Source organism: Ailuropoda melanoleuca, chromosome 2 (assembly GCF_002007445.2).
Source record: "Ailuropoda melanoleuca isolate Jingjing chromosome 2, ASM200744v2, whole genome shotgun sequence".
In the NCBI taxonomy this organism is placed as follows: domain Eukaryota; kingdom Metazoa; phylum Chordata; class Mammalia; order Carnivora; family Ursidae; genus Ailuropoda; species Ailuropoda melanoleuca.
Window position 1 is genome coordinate 76,838,425 of NC_048219.1, and position 25,362 is coordinate 76,863,786.

The following is a 25,362-nucleotide window of genomic DNA, read 5'->3' on the forward strand; positions in this document are numbered from 1 at the left end:
CAGAGAAAACTCCACCTTTGTACCTCTCCTGGCCAATGGCTCCCCATACCCAAGCTACGGCCCTAGATACCTAACTACTGCCACCAGGGGTTGAAACCACCTACTTAATACTGTGTGTCTCATACCTTCTGAGCCTGCCCTCCTGATATCCCCTGGCCATTCAGGCCCTCTTTCCCTCCAGAGAGAGATCTTTACCTTCTGGTCCACCAGGGACAGCAATCTGGCCCTCAGCTGTCTAAGGCTGGAAACTACTTAGAGACTTTGCAGATGGAGCATGGTGCCAATTAAGTCCCCAGAGGAGTTCGCTTCTCCTTGGTTTCTCTTACACAGTAATATATGAATACACTCCCCTCCGTCTCTAAAAAAAAAAAAAAAAAAAAAATAGACATCCTGATGGCCGAAAGACACATGAAAAGGTGCTTGACATCACTCATCATCAGGGAAATGCCTCACACTTGTCAGAATGGCTAGACTCAAAAAGACAAGAAATAACAAGTGTTGGCAAGGATGTGGAGAAAAGGGGATCTTTGCGCACCCTTGGTGGGAATGCAAACTGGTGCAGCCACTGTGGAAAACAGTATGGAGTTTCCTCAAAAAGTTAAAAAAATAGAAATGCATATGATCCAATAATTCCACTATTGGGTATTTACCTGAAGAAAACAAAACCACTAATTTGAAAAGATACATGCATCCCTATGTTTCTAGCAGCATTATTTGCAATAAAATACGAAAGCAACCCAAGTGTCCACCAATAGATTAATGGATAAGGTAGGTGTGGTATGTATATACGATGGATATGATATAATATATAATAGATATATCTATATAAAAGAAGAGATTTTGCCATTTGTGACAACATGGATGGGCCTCGAGGGTATTATATTAGGTGAGATAAGTCAGACAAAGATTTTACATATATGTGGAATCTAAAAACCAAAACAAAAGAAATGAAACAACCCCTAAACTGACTTAAATACAGAGAACTGGTGGTTGCCAGAAGGAAGGTGGCGGGTTGGTGAAATAGATAAATGCAGCTGGACCCCAGGAGCCTGAATGCTATTTATTGAAAAGAGCAGAGGCGAGTCCGCGCCCCCTAGGGACGGGACAGAATAAAACAAGCAGCGCGAGTCCACCTCCCGCTCAGCAGATTCTCTTGTTGCCCCACTGGGCCATCTTGTTGTTGACGGGCATCTTCAGGAAGCGGTCGGACTGCATGTAGTTAGCGATCTTCTCCAAAGCCTGAAGGGAAAGCACGCCACACCTGATAAAGACGCTAACCCAGTCCAACAGACCCATCCCAAACCGGGGACACTGACGTGCTGCCTGTCTCTATACCATCCCTCCCTCCCCCGGCCATCATTTCACGTAGACAGTGCCTTTAGGGTGCAGAAGCCAGAACCTTCCCAAGACTTGAAGGTTTAGAAGTGTCCAACCATGGATCCCTTTATGCAAATGCTGGTGTTGAGAAAGAAGCTACCACAGTGGGGTCCCTTGGGGATCAGGGGAGCCTGTGAGTGTTTCTGTAAGGGAAAGGGGCAGGCAGCATCACCTCAAAACGGCACATGAAAGCCTTCAGATTTGGAAATTCATCCAGGCACTTGGGCTCAAACATACGGTTCTGATCTAAGACATCATAGGTGAGGAAATCCACAAAGGTGAGCTAGGGAACAATAAGACGGTCAGGTCTGCAGAGTTCAGGAATACTGGGAGACAGAAAGGCATCTTCCCCCTTTCCTTTCTTCCTACCTTTTCTCCTGCAAACCATGAGAATTTCCCCAGGAACAAAGAGAACTGTTTCAGTTGTCCAGGTAGCTGTTCCAAGTACTCAGGCTTCAGTTTTTCCTGGGAGAGAGGGAAAAAGGGAGGGAGAGAGAGAATAGCTGTCGCCATCTTCAGAGCTAGTCAGGGCATGGGCCAGTGAGGTATGCTTAGGGGTCCCCTTCTCCATGTGCCTCCCTCTTACTGCCTTTAGTAGGGGTGGCAGGACAGAAAGGAAGAGGGGCCAACATCAGAGTTATAGGACAAATGGACACCCCCCCCCATTTCTGACAGACTGGGTTGGTGGGAAAGCAGAAGTAGCAGAATGGAGCAGAATGAACCCCGGGGTTTCTAAACGTGCCTTCTCCTTGATGCCCGCCTGCTAAGGAGACTCACAAGGTCAGGGCTGTAGCACAGTCGTATCAGCTGCATGCGGAAATCCATGATTTGGTTCTCCATGATGTCCACTCGAATCTTTTCTTCTTCAGTCTCGCCACCTATAGGCCGAAGGATGAGAAATCACCCTTGGAATTATCCACCCCCTGGAGAGAACTGCCGGCCTGGCCTCCCTCACTGGCCCTGCCCCACTCACACATATTGTGCTTGCGAGCGATGTAGCGCAAGATAGCATTGCTCTGGGTGATCTTGTTCTTACCATCCAGGAGGTAGGGCAGCTGGAAGGAAAAGGACAGGTCAGATGAACAACCAGCTCCCTCTTGCCTCCCTGCCTCTCTCTCCTGGGGAATTTGAGACTTGCAGGGAAGTGAACAGTGGAGAGAAGATGCTGTGTTAGGAGGAAGAAGAAAATTAGTAGAAAGGAGTGATTGGGTCCTCACCTGGTTCTAGACCAGGGTTCTTAATCTCTCTGTGTATGTGTATGTGCATGCTATGGACCCTCTGTCAGAGTAAGATTTTTATTTTTATTTTTTATTTTTTTAAAGATTTATTTATTTATTCGACAGAGATAGAGACAGCCAGCGAGAGAGGGAACACAAGCAGGGGGAGTGGGGAGAGGAAGAAGCAGGCTCATAGTCCAAGAGCCTGATGTGGGGCTCGATCTCATAACGCCGAGATCACGCCCTGAGCCGAAGGCAGACGCTTAACCGCTGTGCCACCCAGGCGCCCCTGTCAGAGTAAGATTTTTAAATGCATAAAGCAAATCACATATATTTTTACAATTTATAAAACATTAAAGAAACAAAATTATCATAGAGTAATAGGTGCCTATTAATGAGTTAAATAACAAGCAGGTGTAACAATTATCATAATTTCGAAGTATGATGCACGTTAACTAATATTTATGTACAAGGTCTGCCACGCATGTAATATAATATGAAAATACCCAATTTCTACTAGTGACAAGGTCACAGGCATGGCTAATAACCAATGTCACTTATTACCTATAATCACAAGGAAAGAATCATTAACTTTTCGTTAGTGGAAATGAGAATAACTTTTTTTCTCTGTTCAAGTTCGGGCACCCTTCAATTCTATTTCATCCAGGTTAAGAGCCCACATTCTAGGTCCCCCTAGACCAGAGAGGAAAGAAGCACGGATATTCTTGATGGCCTTCCCTTCTGCCCCCTCTTCTCCTACAGCCACCTACGTTAGGAAAGTCCAGGTCAAGCGTGAATTTCACATCCAGCCACTGGCTTCTATCATAGTCGGGAGCTGTAACAGAATGAAGTGGGACCCAACCTCCTTAACATCCTGCCTGAGGAGAGTGGAAAGATCTAAAGAAATAACCAGATCCTAATACCTCACATTCCCAGGACCCCAAGGTTAACCATTTACTCTCCAGGCCTATTTAGTAAAGGGTTCACACGTGGTTGGACGGAGGCAGAGGGAGGATCCCCAGCTAGATAAAGGATGTATTCGTCTCTCCCCACACCGGACACAGGAGGGGGCTCTCGGGTGATTGGGGCAGACGTCCCACCCGATTTAGGCTTGATGCCTCCCTCGGGCAGAAGACCACAGGGACAGTTGGAGGGCTGGGGGGCTTAGCACTGGACATGGGATCACGGACACGGGACACCTTACCTTCCCCGCACGAGTACCGTGCCTCCTCATAGGCTGTATCGGTGAACTCTAGGAGCATGCGGATGGCGTGCGCCAGCTGGGGGACGGAAGACCCGCCGTCAGCGCCTGCGCAGCGTCCACCGGCCCCCAACCCCCGCCCGCCAACGTCCCCCTGCCCAGGGCTGCCAAGACCGTGCATCCAGCCAAGGCGGTCGTCAAGCGGCCCCTTCTCCCCCCGAGATCGGTCCCGGCGGCTTGCTGTCCTCGGCCCTCTCCCGGGCCCGGCGGCGATCCCAGAGGCCAGGCGGGGTCGGTCTCCGCTTGGCTGGGGCGGACTGCGCCGTGACGAGGGACGGCGGGCTCTGGAGTATCGCCCGTGCTCTCAGAGACTGCTGCCCCCTAGCTCCCGGTCGCCTCCGCGACCGTCTCCCTGACCCAGCGGCTCGGCCGTCGAGACGGCACTCACCCCGCGAATATCCCAGTAACCCAGAACCATGGTCCAGCGGCTCGGCCGTCGAGACGGCACTCACCCCGCGAATATCCCAGTAACCCAGAACCATGGTCGACTTGGACAACGACATGATGATGTTGCTTCCGTGCCTTGGAGGACTGGGGATAAACCGCGAACGGGCGGGGCTTTATACCCGACGTAAGTAGGCGGGGCCAACGCGAGCGCTCTGACTCCGCCCCCACCCATCTTCGTCCTCTCCCTCCGCGAGTCCGCAGGAACGGCGCTGGGTAGTTTCTGCAGCCTCCGGGCTTGGAGGCTGGGCGGCGGCAGAAGCCGCTTGGTTTAGGGTTTTGCGCTCCCCAGTGGTGGAGCAGCGCTCTGGTGGTTAATAGTGCCAGTCAGGGCAAGAGGAGCACCAACAGCCCAGGCAGTGAGGGCCCTGGTGAATCCCTGGAGCATGAGATTTCTGTGGTAAATATCTCCCCGGCGGGCGGGGGAGGGTGTTGGGGGCGGGGTGGGGAGATGGGCAAGCGCCAACAGGTGATAAAGGAAAATTTCAACTTTCAATGTTTGTGGGCCCTGCTCCTGGGCTCCCAGAGAAGCTCTCCTGTTGCCAAGGTCACAATGACTTCCCGAACTTCAGAGCACGGGCTCTATTTCTGCCCCGAGCACACATAGTTCGTCTGTTAGCAAATAACCTAAAAGAAACATTTCAAACTAAAGATAAGAGTAAACGTCTCCCTAAGTTCTGTTCTCATGCTCTGAAGCCTGTACCCTTGCACATACTAAAAGCATAAGCTAAAGTCTGTGATTTTTCTGAAACGTCCTTCATCATGATGATTTTTTTTTTTAAAGATTTTATTCATTTATGTGACAGAGAGACAGCCAGCGAGAGAGGGAACACAGCAGGGGAGAGGGAGAGGAAGAAGCAGGCTCCCAGCTGAGGACCGATGTGGGACTCGATTCCGGAACCCCGGGATCACGCCCTGAGCCGAAGGCAGTCGCTTTAACGACTGCGCTACCCAGGCGCCCCACATCATGATGATTTTTAACTCTTGATGCAACAAAACCCCATATATAACCCTGTAGTAAACATTCCTTCTCAGGAGGACTTTCTTTGTGAAGATTGTGTATCCCGGCAGCTGTCCTCACTTGGGCTCGAATAAAACTCTCTTCCTTTTTTTTTTTTTTTTTTTCTTTTGCAGTTCTGAAAGGTGTGTTCATTTTGCTGTGGACAGAGGGGCTGGGACTCTCGACCACCGGGAAATTGCTATTGTCGAGGGTGGTGGGAAGGCAGCTGTTCAGAAGTTTTCGCTGGGTCTCCAGGGCATGGCCGCTCAGGACACTGAGCCTCCAGCCCCCGTAGCTTCTGTGTGGGCAATCATATTTCCCCCTAAGCTTGCTGAAGCCAGGTTGGGACTTTTTAAAAGGACACCTCACTAAAACGAAGAAGGAAAAAAAATGCAAACGCACAGGGACATACGACTTCAGATGCCTGGATTTCTCTTCCAAGATAACAAAAAGCCAGTCACAAATTAACCTGAGGTAAAAGATGAACATGTTTTGTTTTTTTAAGATTTTTATTTACTTAGAAGGGGGGAGAGAGAGAGCACGAGCAGGGGGAGGGGCAGAGGGAAAGGGAGAGGCAGACTCCCCTCTGAGCAGGGAGCCCACTTGGGGCTCCATTCCAGGACCCCCAGGATCATGACCTGAGCTGAAGTCAGTCACTTAACCGACTGAACCACCCAGGCGCCCCAAAAGATGAATATGTTTTGAACACCTAAGATAGGTCAAGTAAGAATCTAAGGACTTCATATAGGTTGGCTGACATTTCAATTCAAGCTTCACAACAATTTTGTGAAATAGGTTTTATGACCATTTTATGAAGATAAGCAATGCCTGGAGAGGTTACGTTGCTTTTCTAAGCTTCAGTTCTCATGGGTGGCCTGGGATTCAAACCTAGGTCTAATAGCATAACCTCTGCCAGTTCCACTGAGCTCGGATGTCCTGGCAGCCCCTCATCTCGTTTCAGTCTTTGCTGGGAAATCTGGGGAGCCCTGTGCTGAAAGACTTTTTTTTTTTTTTCCAGGTCCTGAAGTCTTTCCCTGTGTCTAGGATTCCTTCAGCTCTATGAAGCCCCAAAAGGTGATGGCTTAATATCTCCTCTCCTCATCCCAAGAAATTAACTTTTCTGGGTTAACTTTGCCCCTTGACAGTCAGACTCTAAGAATCTCACCTTTTTTCTCTTTTGGGAAGGAAAGCTTTGGCTTTCCTATTCAGTATGACCAACTAAGAGAGGGGATTTTCAGAAGCCAGGCATCTGAGGGAATGGCACAGGCAGTCCAAAAATAGGATATTCTGGAGCTAGACAAAAGAGAGACTTAGGGGAACATCTTAAGAACACTTGGGGGGCCATTGATCCCAGGCACATCAAGCCTTCTCTGTAGCTGAAATCAATAAAAGTATAACCTCTGTTCTGTAGGGAGGAGAGTCCATGACAGTTATGAGACTTAGAAAGACTGTGTATACTAAATATTAGAAGCCACAAACATTCCAAAGTCTTCCCTTAACCTTTGAGAAAATAGGGACCCAGAGTGCGAAGTGACTTCAGTACAGTTCAAACAGCTGATTGGTAGACTTTCAACTTGCAGTCCAATGTTCCCTATGCGCCGCCACTAAAGAGACAAGCTGGGGGGAAGAGGGAGCTCAGGGTTGGCTCGCCGGACAGGAGGGGACCACTGTCGTAGTAGAAGAGGCAAGTTGCCAAGTCGAGCCTGGAGCAGCTGACTTGTTTATTCGTGCTTCTCTGGCTCCTTGGCCAGGGTGGTCCAAACCAACCGCTCTCAGCCTGAGTACTCTTCTCCTCGTGAAGACTTGTACCTCAGCTGTGCTGGGTGCCTTGGGACATACTGGGAGCAGTGTGCCCAGAAGGAGAAAGACGGCGGGCAGAGCCTCATTTGGGAGTTTGTTAAGAGAGTACGGAGAGCTTGGGCCCCAGTTCTCTAATTCTCTCAGCTCCAGCTCATTCTAGCTTTGCTGTGGGAATCCCTGCTCACCTTCCAAGAGCCTGGCCCAGGGGTGGGCTGGGGGGGCTGCTGTTCCATGCCCAGGGCCCCCCCTCTTCCTGCCTCCCTGCCTTTGGCACCCATCAGGCCCGGAAGAAGCTGCAGAGAGGCACATACCAAGCTCGAAGCTGCTTTTACTGGGGAAGAGAGGGACTGGACGGAGTCCTGACAGATCTAGCCTAAGTGCTCCAGGCTTAGGAAAGAGATACAATAAATAGGTGATAACTCGGGAGGGCTCTCAACCTCTGGGCTTGCTCATCCTCTTTGCTGTGCGAGCTGGGATGTGGGGTTCGCTGCAAACTGGGGACACGAGAGCAGATTTTTCAGGGCTCCAAGAAGTATCAGTTCTGCCATCTTGCTTGTTGTGACAGGGTCTTGGTCTCAGAGGTGTCTGGGTGGGTGCCTAATGGCTTATCTGAGGAAAGAAAAGGATTGAGGTGAGGCGGGTGCCCAGCGAGGGATCCCCGGGGCTCGTGTCAACAATCGGTTTGGAGCCTCACGGCCTGCCCGAGCACGTGAAGTCGAGCCTCTGGGGGGACTCTCCCGTACCTGCCGCGCTCCCTTCTAGCCCAGGGCTGGGCCTGCGGGCTTGTCCACCTGGCATTCTCCCTCCCACCCGGGGAGCATCCCGCATTTGCTGTGGGGGTCAGGGCCCCAGTGTCCTCACCCCCAGCATCCTTCTGACGGCTTCTAACCGTGCCAGGACCCGTGGGGCCTCCTGTGGACACAGCATCTGTAGCTCCCCGGGTCTCATGTGAAGCAGCTGGCTCCCTGTGAGGAATCTGAGGCTCTTCACCGTGCTGGGAACGGAAACAGCAGGCGCTGTCAGCGGGAGAGCGGAAGGACTTGCGCCTGCCTCTCTGGGGCTTGGTATATTCTGGAGTATTGGATGAGGAGTTGTTGGGGCTTGGGGGCTGGGGTTACAGGAAAATTCAGGGAATAGGGGCTCTGGAGGTGAAGGAGTGAGATATGCATGTTGGCGTAAACCAATTTCAGGACTCCTGGGTTTGAATAGAGAAATGCCCTGGAAGAGAATTTTGTGGTGGGAAGGGGTGGCTGGCAGCTGATGTTCTTCCCGGGTTCCCGGGGAGCCTGTTCTCGTCCCCAAGACAGAGGTGCCTCAATCAGTGCTCCAGCAGGGGCATGGACAAACCCGTTCTTCTGCTCTCTCTAACTCAGCAGAGGGGGGCACCTGCGGGTCTCTTCTGTACCCCGTATGTTCTGGGTCTCTGGCTTTCCTTGGCTATTATCTGAGTCCTTCAAAGAGGTTCTCCCGACATGTCCTCTGTGGCTAGGCACTTACATGGTGGAGAAGTTCTCGGCCTGCAGCCAGGCTGTGACCTCCTCAGGTGTCGAGCTAAGTCGAAGCATTGGAGCCTAGAATCAGGGGAGCTGAGGGTAAGAGGCCATCTCATCTCATTTCTACCCACAGCCCCCTTCATCCGGGCCTCCGCTCTGGGCTCCCGTCAAATCTCTTCTCTCACTGCATGGTTTGCTTATCTGGTGGGGACAAGGCTTGTTCTCTGCTCTGGCCCCATGATAAACTTGGCGCCCAGTAAGCCCGTGATCATACCAATGAACTTGAACCAGGACTGTCTCCTCCACTTGTCATTGGATCCTTCCTGCTCCCACCCCCGACTTATAGCTTCTGGATAGTCTAGGCTGAGTGGTACCCGAGAAGGCGACTGGCTCTGGCTCCTGGAGGTCCCCGACTGTAGGGGCTCTAGGATGTTGCTGGGAATGTAGCCGCTCTGTCCCTTCTCATTCTGCACCAGCCACCACCGCTTGCTCTGGTCCAGGACCTGCCAAGAGTCACTACCACAGTCACCTGAGCCTCTGTCCACACCCCGCAGCCCCTCCCCACCAACAAGGCTTTCTTCCTTCCTGCTCTCCCACCCGCCTTCTCCCTATCTAGGCCATCCATCCCAGCAGCCCCATACCCAGACCACCAACGCCAGGCTGCCTATCGCTCCCACCAACCACCACCTTTTCTAGGCTCAAGCCCGTGTCTCACCTCCAGCACCTCTCCCTGGGCCACAGTCAGTTCCTGTGGGTTCCTGGCCTCAAACTCATATAGGACTTGCATTTTCAGAGCTGGCTTGACAGATCTGGGGCGGGAGGGCACGTGGTTGGGGTCCCCAGGCTGAGGGCCATGGTGTGTCTCCTCTTGAGCAAAGTAGGAGGTGCTCCCTGACCCAGGGCTTCCCCCCAACCACACACACAGTCAGGATGGCTGGAGAACGGAGCCTCAGAGACTGAGTCCCTGTCCCAGCTCCAGAGACCCAGCTATCTCCTGCCTGGAGTCTGGTGGTGACTGTTCGGCTGCCACAGAGTTTAATGTCAGGTCAGTGTAAGGTGGGGCTTGGGGTGGGGGCTCCTGCAGTCAGGAGGGGCCTGCAATGTCACTGATTTCTGAAGACTCTGCTAGCAGTGGACGTTTCTATGTCTGAGCTCTCCTCTGAGTGCTTTATACCTGACCTCTGGGAAGTCAGAGGCACGTGCAGGTCGTATGACAAGAAGGATTGGAGTCTGGGAAGGTAAAACACTGCTTTTTCACCCAAGGTAGGGGAGCACGTGAATGGCTAAAAGTGAGCCCAGGGGGTCTCTGAGTTGTAGAAGCCACAGATCCACAGGGTCAGTCCCTCCATTCCCTCCCCAGAATCATACAGTCCCGACTGAGCCCAGGGCTTACCGGAGGGAGGTAGCGTTCTGGTATCCTGAGGGTGCCTGAAGGGAAGAAAACAGAGACAGCACGAGCGGGGAGTCAGCCAGCATGGTGGTGGGGAGCTGGGGTATCAGACCATAGATCCACTTGCACACACAGCCTCATATCTCCTCCCCTGCCTGGCCACCACACAGATCTGGGTCCCTCCATGAACCCACTTAGTGGTCACGTGACTGTGGTTTGGACTGAGAGGGCAGAAGCCGCCAGAAACCAGGGCTTTGAGCAGGGCTCTTTGTGAAACTCCCCTTACCTGGTTGGAGGGCTCTGGAAGCTGCCAGCCATCATAGAATGTGGGTTGGTAGGGCGGGGGCTCAATGCCTGTCCAGTCAGCCCTGGGGAGAGAACAAAGCTGAGTTCACTCCATGCCAAGCTGTTGGATGTGGAGAGGGAGGAGATGGCAGGGCCTAGCCTCAGGATCTTCCAGGGAAGGGAGGACATGGTCCGTGAACACAGATGAAAGGCCCCTGACACCCACACAGGGCCTCAGGGTGAAGCATGCATGGCTCCTGCCAAGTGGGTACCTGCAGCCCGGCCTCCCCTCTGCCCATGAAGTGCAGAGACATCAACTCCATATGAATAGGGTGGCACTTTATCGTGCAGACTGCGGGTTTGGATCAAAGGGGAGGAACCACAGAGCGTCGGGCCTGGAAGACCCCCTTGGGGTCTCAGGCAGGGCTTCTCTGACCTGTTTTTCGTTTCATGGCAGCGGCTCTGTTTCTTGTTAGCTAACTAGTTTGTGGAACTCCACCTTGCGGTCCAGGGTGGGGGCTGCTACTTGCTTCCCAGTCCCGCCCCGCTGCACCCCCACTGCAGGAAGGGCAGTGCTGTTTGTGGCATCCAGGCTCATTCTGCCAGGAATCTTCTCCACGTGCCTGTCCCCGGGGAATCCCCACTCACCTTGAGGAAGTCCCCTCCCTTCCTCACCAGGGCAGAGGTGAGGATTTCCTCTTGGAACAGCCCAGATTCCTGCTCCTCTCCCACTGTATCCCATGTGCTTGCCCCGCATCTGCGTTTCTTATTCTAGGGAGCCCCTTGAGAGCGTCCTGAGTACCGTGGGTGGTACGCTGGAGGCAGCTAGTATCTACCCAGCGGGAACGGGTACATCATTCTGTCTTCTGAATCTTTTTAATAAGTTCCCTTTCTTTACCCTAAAAACATGCGCAAGTCTTCCCTTGACCCTGTTAATACTCCTTTTAGGCGGTCATTCTAGGACCTTCTCCTTTCTGAGAATGTTCTGCCTACCTTTTCTTACCTCTGGGTCTTTCCTTATTTTTTGCAGCCTGATTTTTACCTTTGCTATTACTCTATTGAAACTTGTTCTTGGGGCGCCTGGGTGGCTCAGTCGGTTAAGCGTCTGCCTTCGGCTCAGGTCATGATCCCAGAGTCCTGGGATCGAATCCCGCAGAGTCCCACGTCAGGCTCCCTGCCCAGCGGGGAGTCAGCTTCTCCCTTTCCCTCTGCCCCTCCCCGCTGCTTGTGCTCTCTCTCTCTCTGTCTCACGCTCTCTCTCTCTCAAATAAATAAAATCTTAAAAAAAGAAAAAAAAAAAAGAAAGTTGTTCTTCAAAAGTCCCGATAATCTCCCGGTTGCCAAATACAATGGCCTTGTACGGTCTAAATGCTTCTGGATTACCACAGCATTTAGTGCTATTTATAACTTCTGGTCAGTTTGCCTAAAAGCAAGTCACCTGAATAGAATTTGCCAAAACTCAACTCTTTTGAGGGTTTTTACATTTTTTTGGTTAGTCTCTTTTCTGTTTTGTCTTTCAGTTCATTCATTCACTGAGTTTTGGTTATTTTAAGAAATCGGAAAACATTTTAGGGCACATTTGGCTTCATTTTATATTTGAAATAATAAACAGGGACAGAAGAGAGAAGAGAAATTACCAGGGACTGGGAAGAGGGAGGAATGGGTACAGAGTTCTGTTTAATTGTTTAACGGGTACAGGGTTTCAGTTTGGCATGATTTAAAAAGTTCTGGAAACAGTGGAGATGGTTGCACAACACTGAGAACGTACCCAACAGTATCGAATTATACACTTTAAGTTGGTAAATCTTATCTTACGTCTGTTCTACCACAACGAAATCAATAGATTACACTGAATCGTAATTCATGCCTTTAGATGGATTGGACAAAATCTCTTTTAACGAGGCCGCACAGGGAAGGGCTGCCCATTAGGCAGGAGACTCACGAGCACATCTGCCTGATTTCCTGGTCGACTCCTCTCTCTCTTTCCAAAACCCTCTTCTCTCCTGGTTTTCATGCCTCTCCTTTTTTGTTTCTCCTTTTAAGTCTCTGGTATTTCTCTTGGCCTCCTTGACCCTTTCCCCCCTTTGCCACCTACATGTGAAGTGTCCCTTCCTCTCCCAGGGGCCTGGAGCCGGCCTTGCTGGTGTAAGAGAGTTCCCGGGGCTCCCTCTGGAGCGTTTGCCTCTAGGTGGCTCCAGATGGCACTTCTGTGCTGACCGTTCTCAAACCCACAGGCCAGCTGGGACCTGTCTCCTGAGTTCCGGGCCGTCTGTATCTGGGGAACGTTTCACTGACGCCCCAGCTTGGGGCACCCCCAGGTGGCTCGACCTCCCGCCTGCTCCCCACAGCCCGGGTCAGCGAGGCCTGATTGTGCTGAGGCCCATCCCGCTGGGGGCTACACCCGTGGAATATCTCTTTCTCTCTCCACCCCTTGGCCAGTTGGTTGCCAAGTCTTACTGATGTTACATTGGCATCTCTTACGTCAGCAATCCCTAAATTCTGGCTGGATTGAGACAAAGTTTTCACTTTGTCCTTGACCAAAATGAGAAAATATTTTAATAGCAGGTTGCCAACTCTGCTTTCTTAGGAAGAGTTGTTCTTTTTGCCTTCCGTGGTGTGGGTGATGGTGAGTGGCCGGTTTGTGGTGGTTTTTTTTTTTTTTTAATTGTTTGTACTTAGTCTAATAAAAAGTTGGGAACTCCATGTAGCATGCCCCCGAATTTGTTTTGAGTTATTTCTGGTTTGTGACAACGTAGAGCCTGCCGTCTCCAATGTCCTGCCCGATGCCCCCGTGCCCCTTGCCCCAGTTCGGTTCCGGCGTTGTCCTCACTCACCGGCTGGTGGTCCAGGCCGCACCCAGCCTCTTCCAGAAGTCACTCTCAGCCGGGCTGAGGCAGGACTGCAGCAGGTCGATGGCTTTGGGGGTGAGGAGGGGTGAGATCACTTGGGTTGCTAGGCCAGGCTCAGGGCAGTGGGCCAGGATCTAGGAGAGGAATGGAAGGTGTCAGGAAGCCTAGGCTCTCTGAGGGCCAAACAGGAGCAGGGAGGGGCCCGGAATTCCTGACTTCCCTCTCTTGTAATGCCACATTGCCTCAGGCCTGCTGCTCCTTCCTGTCTCCCTGGATCCCTGGTGTCCTCCTACCGACCCCAGCCCATATCGCCTGTTGAGGGGTTCTGGCCCAGCAGGGATGGTGTTTCAGAGTCAATGAGGAGGTTGTATTGTAGTGAGCGAGGTGCAGACCCCCCAGTCTCCCTCTGCCCCCTGCTTCCACCCTCGCCTCGGCTCCATCTTAACTTCAGCCTGCCCCTCTTCATCACCCGATTGTCCCCGAACTCACGGAGTCTAGAAGTTGGAAGAGGATGTGCACGAACTCAGGGGCATTCTTCTCCTGCAGCCAGAGGGCCAGCTTCCCCTGGGGGTACAGCACATTATGTGCCACCACCCTTCATCCATCCCACCTTCACCAGGACCCCAGGACCCTATAATTGTTCAGGGCCGTGGTTGGGAGCCTGGCACTCTCCAAAAGTCCCAAGAGGAGGAGGGGAGATTGCAGGGGGAGAAGCCAGAGAAGGAAAGGACTTGGGGTGTCTACGAGCCCAGAGAGGAGGTGGTTGGTGGGGCGGGAGGAGGGCAGGGCTGTGGAACTTGTGAGGAGTCGCCTACTAGAAGGTTGAAGCTGTACTTGATCTTCTGCAGGCAGTCAACGTACTGGGCCTGGGTCGGCCCTGCAGGGGAGGGGGAAGGTGGTGAGTTGTAGATCATCCCAGGACCACACCCTCACCTCTCTCTCCTCCCCTGCAGCCCTCAGCACTCACCCCACTTATCCTTGCCCTTTTTCTTCCCCAGTCTCTTCTTCTTTTGACTGGTCCTTGCCTGGGCCTCCTTCAGCTTTCCCACAAACAGCTCGATGTCCCTAAGGACGTGGCTTAGTATCTCCTGGACCCCAAACAACTCGTGGCATTGAGTGGGCAGTTGGGCCCAGCCTGGAACTCCCAACCCTGCCCCCGACCCTTCCCTACCTCCAACCAGAGCCTCAGGCCCAGTTCAGGGTCTGATCAAGCCTCCCCGGCCCTCCTCAGTCCTGGGCCAGCCTTGGCCATCCTCTGGCCAAGCTGAGAGCCCCAGCCAGCTCAAGACAATCTACAGTTACCTCATCCCTCTCTGGGTTCTCTGGGGATGGGGGCCGCCTGGCAGGAGGCAGAGTGAATGTGCTTGGTTCTCGGAAACTGGAGTTGTGTGGCAGGGGCCTTGGGGATGGTGGTGTGCCTGCAGTGGAAGAGGACCATGGCCCAGAGCCTTTTTGATCTTTGATCCAAACCTTCCTTTCCACCTGCCCTCGTGCGCCACACTTACTGTGCTCTGGGCTCATCCAGTAGGGCTGTTCTGGAGGGGGCCCCTGCTCCAGTGGGGGTACCTGCTCCTTAGGGAATGCCCTTTCCAGAGGAGGCCCCCTCCATCTGTCTTGGCTGGGGTGATGAGCTCCAGATTGGGGTCTGCTGAGCACACGATGGGGAACACAGCTTTGACAGGGGTCTTGGGACAGAGGCTCTGCCCCAGGATCAAGGGATATCACCATCCCTCTTCAGGAGATCCACCAGCCCTGCTCTCTGGTCTCCATCTAGACTCCCCCCTGCCTCATCTGCCTGCCCTCTAGGCCCTTTCGGTCCCATGTCAGTCTCCAGGGACATTCTCCAGTGTTCCCTGGGCCCAGTCCCAGCTCCTCCCCCATGCCCATCTGCACCCTAGTCCCAGCCTGGTCCCTCCCCAGTTCCAGGCCCAGGCTCTGAGGTCCTGCAGGTGGGCTGGGCACAGACTACCTACCTTTGCTGGTGCTCCTCCTCCAGGGCCTTCTGCAGGCTGGTCCTTAACTGCTCTGCCTGGAGGAAGTGGCAATCAGGCAGGCTGTGTGTGTTTGTGGGGGGCGGGGAGGAGAGTGATGGTCTTTGGACCCTGTCCCCACTCCCTCCCCAACCCTGCCTCTGGTCCCTCACCCCCACTTCCTGGCACTGGAAGAGCAGAGTGCTGCTGGCTGGCAGGCCCGACTCCTGCACCGTGATGGACAGCACGGAGTCGTAGGAGCAGGTGTTGAGCACGGCGTCCATGGCCTGGATGCTGTCCAGGTGGTAGGAGTCCAGCTCCTCCTGGGCCAGACAGAGAGTTCGGCCATGAGGTCACTGAGCTCCACGGTGGCTCCTGGGAACTCCTAACCTGGGCTGCACCATCTCTCCTGGTGGCCTGGGGCAGGGGTGTCATCCTCCCTGACCCTGGTGCCTCTGTCCCCCAGCTCTCCCTAGGCCTGGGTGCGTATTGTATATGCGGACAGGTGGCCGCTGTTTGGGGCACGGGAGGGGTTGGAGTCCATGCCTGGTGCTGGCTTGTGCACAACCCATTTTAGCTATGACCTGTTGCAGAGTCCGTGGGGGGGCTGACCTTGGTCTCGATGTCCAGCAGCTGCAGCCAGCCATCTTTGACCTGCAGTAGCAAGTCCTGGCTCCACACCCGGCCCTGAGCATCCATCTCCTGCAGCTTCCTCAGGGCATCCTTGGGCTCCTGGACTTTCTGAGTCCCCAGCTTACATGTCATCAGGTGCTGAGGGGAAAGGAGGTTTGGAGAGGGGGCGCATAGGGGGTGGCGGGAAGGGGTGGGGGTAGAGGAGAGGCAGCAGAGGAGGAGGACATGTTCCTGGCCTCCTTGTCGGGGAGGTCCCAGGCTGTCCCCATACAGCAGCCTTCAAGGGTCAATGGAAGGCCAGGAGCCGTTGGGCTAGGATAGGGCCCCCGAGTCAGGGTACGATGCGCAGCACGAAAGGATTTAGGACTCTGGAGGAAGGATGCCAGGGCCCTTACCAGTCCAGGCCAGGGGAGGGGGCTGTTTGGTGGTAGATGGTGGGCTCTAATAACCCAACAAATAAAGTCTGAAGTCCTCTGGGTGGGATATAGGACTCTCAGATTCTGTCTCTGGCTTTCTTTGCCCCCTTTGGGAATCCCCCATCCCAGCTTGGTCCTTCTCCTCACAGACCGAGCATTCCTGCCTCCCTGCCCTGGCTCATGTTGTTTCCCATACCCAGAATGCTTTTCCCACTTCTGCTAGTCTATCCCTTCCCCGACTCCGAGGAAGATCAAGAGCCCCTCTCCGAGTCTTGCCCGATGGAGGCCGTAGTCATCTCGGGCTCACTCAGAGCCTTGCCCGCTGCTAGTCTGATCATCCTGGCAGGTTTTTGCTGTTATTCTCCTTCCTCGAGGAGTCCCCTGCCTTCTCCTATCCAAATGCCACCTGCACAGGCCACGGTCCCTCCCCTTGCCCTCCCCTCCAGGCCCTTGGTGGGGGCCACCGTTGCTCCTTGCTCCTTGAAGCCCCCACCCTGCTCTTGGCCCAGCCCTCAGTGCCTCTCCGGGAGTTTATGGTATCTGCACGTCCAGGGGCCCCTGACCTCATGTGCATCCTGGACACATCTCTTGCTCTCACCCACCAGGCCCAGTGGAGCAGTTCCCAAACCCTGCCTCTGCCTCGAGGCCCAGGACTCCTGGCCCCAACCCACCTGCTTGGGGGAGCCCCACCCCTGCTGTCCTGTGAGCCTCCAGACCACTGCCCCTGTGTCCCTCTCTGCTTCTTCTCCCTGAGGGCCTAAATCTGCGGCCACCCAGGGGTGCTGTCTACCCCGCACGCTTCAGCCTGATCAGGTGTCCGCTCTTCCCCACAATACCCTTCCAGCCTGCACTTGCCCTGTGGCGTCAGCAGCCCTTCAGACAACTAGGTCTCACAGGCCAGTGTCGTCTGCCCAGGCAGGGCTGGAGCCTTCCTTCCAGCCCCCAGGCTGCCTGCCCTGGGGACTCTAGCCGGACATCTCCCCTCTGAGACAGTGCTCTGTTCGAATCCTTGCAGGGACCACCGTCCTCACACAGGCCTTCCTCCTGCCGTGCCAGATGCTGGGCAAAGAGCAGTGCCTCAGGCTTACTCACCTCCACCCTGTGCTGCAGATAGGTGGGCTCTGAGGAGACGTTCTGCAGGTACTCCTTCCGGTGCACTGCAGGCGTGCAAGGCAGGGGATGGTGACCGAAGAGCAGATCAGGGGAGACACGCAATTATGGGGGGTGGGGGGGCTGATCAGAGAGGGGAGGGAGACCCCTGAGGGCAGAGGGTCAGGGAGGGAAGGAGAGAGGGGACCAGAGGGGGAGCTTACGGTAAATGGCTCTGCTGCTGGGCCGGGACATGCTGACACCGTTAGATGACTCCTAGAACCTACCCTGAACCAGAGAGACAGCCATCAGGGCTAGGGAGAAAAATACCCGGGTGGAATGGGGCGGGAGATGAGCTCTTGCGGCTCATCCCTCACTCAGGCCCGAGGTTTGGGCCAGGCTCTGACCTGGGGCCTCCAGGACCAGACCCCAAACTTCTGGCTCCAGGGGCCTTTCTGGAACCATCTGCAGCCTTGCATTCCTCCGAGGAGCCCCATTTTGGCTGGGCCGGAGAGGCCTCAAGGTAGGCTCCTGGCCTCCCATTGTTTGGTCAGTGAGTCTCATTCCTGTGGGCTCGGGAAAAATGTGTGGACAGGCATCTGGGAACATATCCTGTCTTGGGCCTGAATGTGAAAGATGCCAGGTCTATGGGCTACCCCTGGCTGCTGGAGGAAAGACGTCAGGCACAGCAGCCTTCCTTGCCGAAGCAAGCCTCTTGTCCAAGCCTGCTTCCGTTCTGCAAATTGGGAGGAGGTCGATGTTGCCTCTTAAGCTGCAAACCCACTTAGGAGGGGTGCTTGGTGTGTGTGTGTGTGTCTGTTTGCACGCATATGTGCATGCATATTAATGATGGGGCTCTGAAGGATTTGTGGATGATCTGCACTTCCCTGAATGTCTTAGACGATCAAGACTCCTGTCTCTTCGCCTTTCCATACTCCGAACCCTCTGCCCAGAGCCCCTCCCTACGTGCCCTTGAAATCCAGGTCAAGGATCACCGCCTCCGTGAAGCCCCCCTTGACCACCACTCTCCCCTGCCCAGAGTGCCCTCCTGATGCCACGGCCAACCTTGTATGTTTCTCTCTCACAAAGACAGCCCCTCTGTATTGTGCACGCCTGGGGCCACGCCCCTTACAAACGCCGCATTTAATTTTCACTACCATCACTTGTACTTCTCTGGCTCTACGTGCTGAGCACTGTTCAATGGACTTCACCCTCATCAGCTCACTTAATCCGCAAAACAACCTCACCCGGCAGATGCTGTTACTGTTCCATTGACCCGATGGAGACTCACAGGTTCAAAGGGGGTAACGGGCCTGAGGTCACCAGAGTATTTCTTGGAGAATGAGCCTAGCCTGATCTGGCGGAAAAGCCCGGGCTTTAATTGTGTAGATGTGCCTCTGTCACGGGGCTGTGACCTGCTGAGGAGAGACGGGTCTTGCCACGGCTGTCTCCCCAGTGCCTTCCCAGCACAGGGCGGGGGGTTGTCTAGAATACACACATGTTGAAAAGGAATGGAGGTAAGTACGGTGCGTGCGCAGGTGCGGGGTGGGGTGGGAGGGAATTGAGCGTGGGGGTCAAGGCTAAGTGTCATTTGCATGACGTGTGTGTGCATCATGAATAGGGTGTCAAGTGTGTGGGTGCCATGCATCTCTGTGGTATGCCTGCGTTGTACAGAAACCCTGAAATATCCCGGGCAAAGTGTAAGAGAGCAGCCCACACCCGTTTATTAGGACTGTTATGAAAATAACAGAGGGTCTGATAAGATGACTCAGTGATGGGGAAATCAGTTGCTAGGAAACAACTGAGGGATTGTGGAGGAGGCCGCTGGCTGTTTTCCTTGTTGGGGACACCCCGAAACCTTGGAGGGGATAGCGGTGCTAGAAGCCTGCTCGTCCCCACTCAACCCCCCAGGCTGCAACACTTCCTGCTTCTAGATCCGGAAGAGAAAGAAGAGAAAATGAGCTCTGCCTTGGTCAGCCCTACTCCCCTGCCCCCATGCCAGGATGGTCCCTGTGGGTCCCCGTGGGCAGGTCCCGGGAACTGTCTGAACCTCGAGATCCCGGACGATAGGAGAGGGGAGGCAGCTGGCTTTGGGCTGCTTTGCCCTTGGGGGAGTAGAACTGTGGCCGCCTGGTTTCCCCCATGTATCCCCTGAACTTAGGGGCTTGGAGCAGGGAAAGGGTGCCTGCATCACAGACCTTGGGAGAAGGAGCCCAGAGACGCTTCTGGAGCCCTGGTTCCCCTGCCCTGGTTCCTAGCCAGCTAACCAGCAGCTGAGTCCCAAGCCTTTCTTGGGCTTGCTCTTCCTGGCTACGTATGGGAATGGGCTGGAGACCTTGGCCTGGGAAGACACTGACTTGTTCCCACCATCCTGGGATAGCCTGCGGCTGGGCAGGCCCCTGATCTTCCTGAAGGCCAGGCCCTTACCTGTGTTCCAGTGAGGCTTGTCCCCCCACGGGGGCTGGTGCTTGAGCAGGTGGTCCGGTGCCGGTGGTGGGAGGGCAGTGGCTTCTCTGCTAGTGGCCACAGACAAAGGCCCTGTGAGCAGGCGGGCCCTGGGTGAGCAGGCGGGCCTTACGGTGATGAGGCCATGAGGCAGCCACACCTGTGCTCTTTGGACTCCGGTGGGTGTGGAGGCTTCCCAGGCCACCACCCACTCAGCACGGAAGCCTGACCTGTGGCAGTGCCAAGCTTCGCCAGGGACCCCTGAGGCCCAGCCTCCTCCTCTGCTTTCCTCCCGCGTTAGGGTGTGGCCGTCTCTTCCCTCTGCCTTTTGGGTACCTCCAACGAGGCCCCAGGGCCACATGAGGCCCTGGGGCTGGGGCCAGAAGCAGAGGGAGCTTGGCCCAGGGAGCTCTGGCTTCTGCGGTCAGGGAATGGGTGGCTAGAGGTGGCCCCCTGGCTTTGGGGAAGCTGTGGACTGGCACGTGCCCGTGTGGGCGCGAGTGCTGTATGCGTGGACGCATGCGTGCCCAGGTGGTGCCTGTGGGCAGGATACAGATCTTGGAAGAGCAGATGGGGACCGGGGACCACCACGGGTATTACCTGGAGGGCTGAGACCTATACTGGCAGGGCCACTTCATTCTCTCCTCCTCTCTTCGGTCTCCTCCCACCCAGCAGGGAGCCCTCCCCCCAACCCCAGTCCTTGCTCTTCCAGTCACTTTCCTACGCACCCTGCCTTGTACTCTCAGACCCCTGCTCCATACCTGGCTGGCTTCTGCAAAGATGAGAAACCGAGGCTTGCCTTTGTTCCTGTTCATAAATACACCCAGTCCCTGTGCTTCCTTTTACTTAAAAACCTTCCTTGGCACCCAAGGTGGGCCGGGCTGCCTGCCCTCTGGGAGCTCGCAGTCTAACAATGGGGGCAGCATATAAACAGACACCAACGGAACAAGGCAGGAGGGGAGAGGGGGGAAGTCCAATTGGTGGTGAATCTCATGGGCGGAGGTCAGAATCTGTAGGTGTTAGGATCCGTGGACAGTCCTGTGGTCTGGGAGTGCACGCCCGTCCTTGGCTTCCTGGGGCCACCCCAGGAGATCTTGGCTGACAACCCCCACTCCCAGCCCGGCCAACACTGCCCTGGATGGTCTGGAGTCCAGGGGTTAGATCCTGGCCAGGGCCTTCCCCACCAGCAAGAGTCCATTAGGCAGCCAGCTTTAGGGGGCCCAGGGATCAGGTGCCTGCTGGGCCAGCCCCTAGCCATGGTCTCACGGGAACCGGCCCTCCAGGTCTCCCTGGGGCTCAGTCTCTGAGCATCTAGCCCAGCCTGTCACCTTGCCTCCTCCAGTCCCAGCCCCAGCTTCACGGAGGCTGTAGCCACATTCCACCCCCAGCGCAGGCTCCGGTGCCCAGCTAAGACCATGCTCCTACCCCGCTCAGGACAGGCCCGTCCTTCACATAGGCCTCCCCTGACTTCAGTGCAAGGACAGTAGGCTCTCACACAGAGGACTGGGGGCAGGGGCACTGCCCTCTGCAGAGATGCACGTGACTCTTAGGGCAGAGAAACAAGGAGCACCACCTGGCACCCTCGGCTCTTGCTCTCCACAGTGCCCGGTAGGGGTGCCCTTGGGAGCCGTGTGGGCCTCCTCAGACAGGAGCCCTTTGCGGCCTGGGTGGGGCTGGGCCCAGGGCTTCTTTGGTGCCAGGCATTGTGGACGTCTGCCAGAGGGGAGCCACTCCACGGAAGAGGGGCATTAGGAGGGATGGAGCGGCCAGGCCACCCACCCCTGGGGATGTGGGGGCTGTTACTGGTGCTTCTGCACAAAGAAAGCTCCAGGTGCCAAAGTAGTTCTTTAGCAAAGTGATCATGGCTGGGGCACGACGAGCTGGACTCAGAGGGCATCTCCTTGAACTGTGAGGCTGTGAGGGCTTTGGAGCTCATCCCCTCCCTCCGTCCCTCCCCAGCTCTATAAGCTGTGCTGGATGCTAGGAGACACCTTGGGACGCAGCCCGAGTTCAGTGTCTCTGTCCAAACCACCCAGCCTCTGCGCCCAACCCAGCTCAGTGCAGGCACCAACTCCCAGCCAAGCGCCCAGGCAGGAAGTTGCTGGTCTGCTTCCTCCTTAGAAGTCTGCTGCCTGCCACTCGCTGGTTCTCAGGGCAGAGAGAGAGGCTGTCGAGCGGTGGGGGGTAGGGACGGACCCAGGTGCCCAGGCTTTAGGCTGAAGGGGCCAGGGAGTCCCTCCAGGTGACCCTGGAGGGGTTACTCTCTCAGAAACTCCAGAGCAGGCCTTGCTCAGGGCCCGGGAACTCTGGGAGCTGGGGCCTGAATGGTGGCCACGGCCAGGGGCTGATGCCTGGTGCTGGGGCTCAGAAACAGAGCCCATCTCTGCCACTGCTGCCTCCAGCCCTGGTACCTGGGGACAAGGGGCTTCTATGAGCCAGGTAGAGGAGTCTTTGAGAGACATCATGCCTGCGTCTGGAGCTTACATTCCAGAGGTAGAAGAAATGAGCAGATATAAAGCTTATCAGAGTGCTGATAAGTGACTGGAAGGAAACCAGTGCGGTGGTATGATTGAAGGCATGGGTGTGGGAGGATACTTTGGATGCATGTAATCAGAGAAGACATCTCTGAGGAGAGGAACTTCGAGCTGAGATCAAGGGTTGGAAAGGAGATAGTGGTATGAAGTGCCCATGGAAGGGGCACAGCAAGACAAAGATGTGGCCGCTGGAAAGGCAGCTGGGAGACTGAAGTGGAAGGAGGCGTTCCAAGATGGTCTGCAGTCGGGCAGGGAGGGCTGGGCAGTGGTCACAGCGCTTCAGGCTCTGCAGACCACGGCCGGGAATCTGGCTTTTATTTCAAGGGCCATTGGACGGCACGGGGCTTTCGAGTGGAGGAGTGGTGTGGTCTGATTTTGTGTTTTAGGAGAACAGGCTGCAGTGGGGGTGTGGGCCCAGGGAGACCGAGGGGCAGCTCAGCAGCAATGGGGAGGATGCAGAGGCCAGTGGGGATGTGGGTGGACTGGCTGGGGTGCACTGGGGTGGAGGAGAAGAGCCCTTCACGGGGACTCATGGTGTGGGCTTGGACAGCCAGGCAGGTTATGGTGACCCTTGGTGAGGTGGGGAAGACTGGATGAGAAGGAGGAGCTGGGAAGGAGTGATGGCTACAGTTTGCAAGGCTGCTGTGGCCTCTGAGTGGAAGCATTGAGAAGGCAGGAGGAACTTGGAATCAGAAGCTGAGCTCAGTGGGACGACCCTGATACAGCCACGCAAGGCTGTGTGGCAAGACTGTTCATCCACATGGGGGGAAGTTCATGGTGGCGAGGCCTTAGAAAGAGGGCAAGAGCTGGCTGCAGAGCGGTGGGTCCCTGGCAGTTGTATAGAAATCCCGAAGAAGGCTGAGTGGGAGAAGCCCACCTGCGGAAAGTATGTGAGTGGAGGGCCGTGGCCTCAGGCTGAGTGCTGGCGTGCTGCATTAGGAGATTGGAAGGCGAAGAGGACCCCACTAAGGAGCCTGAGGGGCAGCCCGTGAGCTCTGAGGGGAGGAAGGAGGGGAGAGTGTTTCTAGAAGGAAGGAGTGGGCACCTGGCTGAGGTGGGACTGAGAGGTGCGGAAAAATGCTGAGAGAGAAGAATCCGTGTCCTTGTCCACATGGAGGCCACGGGTGAGCCTGAGGAGGGTGGCTCCCTGGAGCCATGGTGGCCTGGACTGGCTGGAGAGGGTTTGCCTAGGTGGCTCAGAAAGCCTCTGTTGGGAATGGGATGGTGGGGTCAGGGGATGACATGTGGAAACTTGTTCAAATGTGTTTAAGAGGGGAGATATCGTCGTATATTTGCTGCTGGGGAGAAGCTACTGGTGAGAGAGCAGACACCGAAGGACTGGAGACTTTAGGAAGCTGCTGGAGAATGGGGTCGAGTGTAGATGGAGGGGCTGGTGTCTCTGGGGGGACAGGGGCTCACAGCCTGGGGAGACTCTGCTGTGCTCCCCACTCCCCATTCAGGCAGAGGTAGGCAAGAGGGCTGGAGCAGGAGAGGCTGGGGGAGGGGGTGACTTGAAGGCATGTAGTCCATTCCCTGGGGTCAGTGTGGTGTCACAGCCTTGAATTTTCCAGAGAGAAGGCCAAGCCCCAGGTGTCCCTGGAAACTGCCCCCTCCAGGGACTGGGAGACCAGGGTTGGAATCTCAGACCCAGCCCCCTTTGCCTAGCTTGCCCTCAGTCCCTCCATCTCAAACCCCCAAACCCAAAGCCAGCGCTCAGGCCTCATTTCTCCTACCTTTCCCTAAACGTCCCTGGCAGCAGGATGTCATTCTAGGTGTTTCTCAGCACCCCGTCCCTGCTTCTGCTCACTTGGTTCCACCTCTCTCCAGCCTTGGATCCACTGGGTCACTCTCACACTTGTCTCCTCCTTCCTCCCTTGTATTCTGCGGTCTCTCCCTCCCCCTCCTCCCTCCTCCAGTTGCAGAGGTGGTCCCAGAGGCCCAGAGTCACCCAGCAGCTCCTTGACCAGACAGCCCTGAAGGAAGGGCCCTCAGTGATGTCTGGAAAAGCCCTTCACCAGAGGCCCAGACTTTGCACTGTGATTCAGAGCAGCCCTTCAGGAAAGCTGGCCTGGAAGGGCTGCTTCGGAGGCACCTGCCTCTGTGATCTCCAGGGAGGGGCCTGGCTGGCCAGCTCAGGCCTTGCCTCCTGGAGAGGACCTGCTGCCCTGGGTGTGCAGGGGGAGGGGCCTCAATCAGCCCCTCCTGCCTCGACCCCTGCTCCTGCCTCCACTTCCACACACTGCTCAAGATGACCACAATGCAGCCATTCAAAACCGCCTGTAAAAGACCCTTCCGGGATGTGGGGGAAAGTTCATGATGCAGCAGAAGCTGGAAAAGGCAGGCTACAAAATAACAGATCCTCGGGTCACGAGATCCTCCTGTCGTTTTTTTTGTGAAATAAACGAAGAAATAAACAAATAAATAAAATGAAATCCTAGAAATGGAAACAGAAAAAACAAAGCATCTCAACAAAACCTATAATCATATACATCTAAATAGAAAACAGTGCAATCCTATAAATTTCCATACAGACAATCTTCACGATGGGGGCTCCTGGCTGGCTCAGTAGGTCGAGTGGGCGGGCGATTTCTGATCTCAGGGTTGTGTGAGTTTGAGCCCCAGGCTGGGTCTACGTAGAGATGACTTAAAAATATAATCTTAAAAAAAAAAATGTTCATGATGCAGTTCGAGGTGAAAAGGGCTACTTACAAAATGGTAACGTTCAATTGTGTAAAAAAAAAATTGTCACTGTGAAATCTTGAGCAAGACAAAAAATTGTCACCATGTGAATCTAGACATTTATGCAGCACTGGCTGTGACAGGCACTCATCTAGGGGCCTGAGAAGGCTTGTGACAACCCAGGGAAGCAGATTCTACTATTTGCACCTCCGATTTACATATGAAGACACTGAGGCACAAAGAGGCAGAGAGGTCAAGTAATTTGTCCCAGGTCACAGAGCACTAACCGGTGGGCCTGGGATTTGAACCTACGCGAGGTTGGGCTTGAGAAGACACCAGAAGACGAGTCAGTTATCTCTAGTTGTGTGGGCGCTTCCTTGTGGCTTTACTCTTTTTTTGTGTGCTTTTCTGTATTTTCCAGCTTCTTCCCGAAGAGCATGTTACTGTCGTAATCCCTGCCTCTCTGCTCCCGCTCTGCCC

The 25,362-nt window shown here is 55.0% G+C and overlaps 2 protein-coding genes and 1 long non-coding RNA gene across 8 annotated transcripts; 1 reads left to right on the top strand and 2 right to left on the bottom strand.

Moving 5' to 3' along the window:
* Positions 1 to 1,039: 1,039 nt before the first annotated feature.
* Positions 1,040 to 4,434, bottom strand: GSTM3 (glutathione S-transferase mu 3). Of its 2 annotated transcripts, none has more exons than XM_011224982.3 (8): positions 4,308 to 4,434; positions 3,799 to 3,874; positions 3,365 to 3,429; positions 2,351 to 2,432; positions 2,155 to 2,255; positions 1,747 to 1,842; positions 1,550 to 1,660; positions 1,040 to 1,239 (listed from the first exon to the last, which is right to left on the bottom strand). In XM_011224982.3, exons 1-8 carry the CDS (start codon positions 4,356 to 4,358, stop codon positions 1,141 to 1,143), a joined length of 681 nt encoding a protein of 226 aa, XP_011223284.1. In that variant the 5' UTR covers positions 4,359 to 4,434; the 3' UTR covers positions 1,040 to 1,140. The 2 variants fall into 2 exon arrangements, with proteins under 2 accessions (XP_011223284.1, XP_034509939.1); XM_034654048.1 differs by having other exon boundaries at positions 4,244 to 4,372.
* On the top strand, positions 4,434 to 25,362 carry LOC109489626. 2 transcript variants are annotated; one of them, XR_002142676.2, is made up of 4 exons: positions 4,434 to 4,699; positions 5,434 to 5,773; positions 6,318 to 6,373; positions 25,304 to 25,362. It is a non-coding gene; the product is annotated as an uncharacterized LOC109489626 (long non-coding RNA). The 2 variants fall into 2 exon arrangements; XR_002142675.2 differs by lacking the exon at positions 25,304 to 25,362 and having other exon boundaries at positions 6,318 to 7,166.
* EPS8L3 (EPS8 like 3) lies at positions 7,345 to 19,747 on the bottom strand. 4 transcript variants are annotated; one of them, XM_019799665.2, is made up of 19 exons: positions 19,652 to 19,746; positions 17,449 to 17,512; positions 17,228 to 17,292; positions 15,699 to 15,857; positions 15,260 to 15,409; positions 15,090 to 15,145; positions 14,622 to 14,764; positions 14,419 to 14,534; positions 14,084 to 14,204; positions 13,932 to 13,993; positions 13,606 to 13,680; positions 13,102 to 13,250; positions 10,269 to 10,350; positions 9,986 to 10,020; positions 9,308 to 9,494; positions 8,967 to 9,095; positions 8,597 to 8,670; positions 7,961 to 8,093; positions 7,349 to 7,708 (listed from the first exon to the last, which is right to left on the bottom strand). In XM_019799665.2, the coding sequence occupies exons 2-19, from the start codon at positions 17,477 to 17,479 to the stop codon at positions 7,697 to 7,699; spliced, it is 1,779 nt and encodes a 592-aa protein (XP_019655224.1). In that variant the 5' UTR covers positions 17,480 to 17,512; positions 19,652 to 19,746; the 3' UTR covers positions 7,349 to 7,696. The 4 variants fall into 4 exon arrangements, with proteins under 4 accessions (XP_034509937.1, XP_034509938.1, XP_034509935.1 ...); XM_034654046.1 differs by having other exon boundaries at positions 7,345 to 8,093; positions 14,622 to 14,761; positions 19,652 to 19,747; XM_034654047.1 differs by having other exon boundaries at positions 7,345 to 8,093; positions 9,308 to 9,401; positions 19,652 to 19,747.

Coding starts and splice junctions, on each gene's coding strand:
- GSTM3 (XM_011224982.3), bottom strand. CDS start 4,358: ATGTCGTTGTCCAAGTCGACCATGGTTCTGGGTTACTGGGATATTCGC. Junction 3,875..4,307: donor GTTACTGGGATATTCGCGGG/GTGAGTGCCGTC, acceptor TCCGTCCCCCAG/CTGGCGCACGCCATCCGCAT. Junction 3,430..3,798: donor ACGGTACTCGTGCGGGGAAG/GTAAGGTGTCCC, acceptor ATTCTGTTACAG/CTCCCGACTATGATAGAAGC.
- EPS8L3 (XM_034654044.1), bottom strand. CDS start 17,479: ATGTCCCGGCCCAGCAGCAGAGCCATTTACC. Junction 13,251..13,605: donor TCTTCCAACTTCTAGACTCC/GTGAGTTCGGGG, acceptor TTCCTCTCCTAG/ATCCTGGCCCACTGCCCTGA. Junction 10,021..10,268: donor TTCCAGAGCCCTCCAACCAG/GTAAGGGGAGTT, acceptor TCTTCCCTTCAG/GCACCCTCAGGATACCAGAA.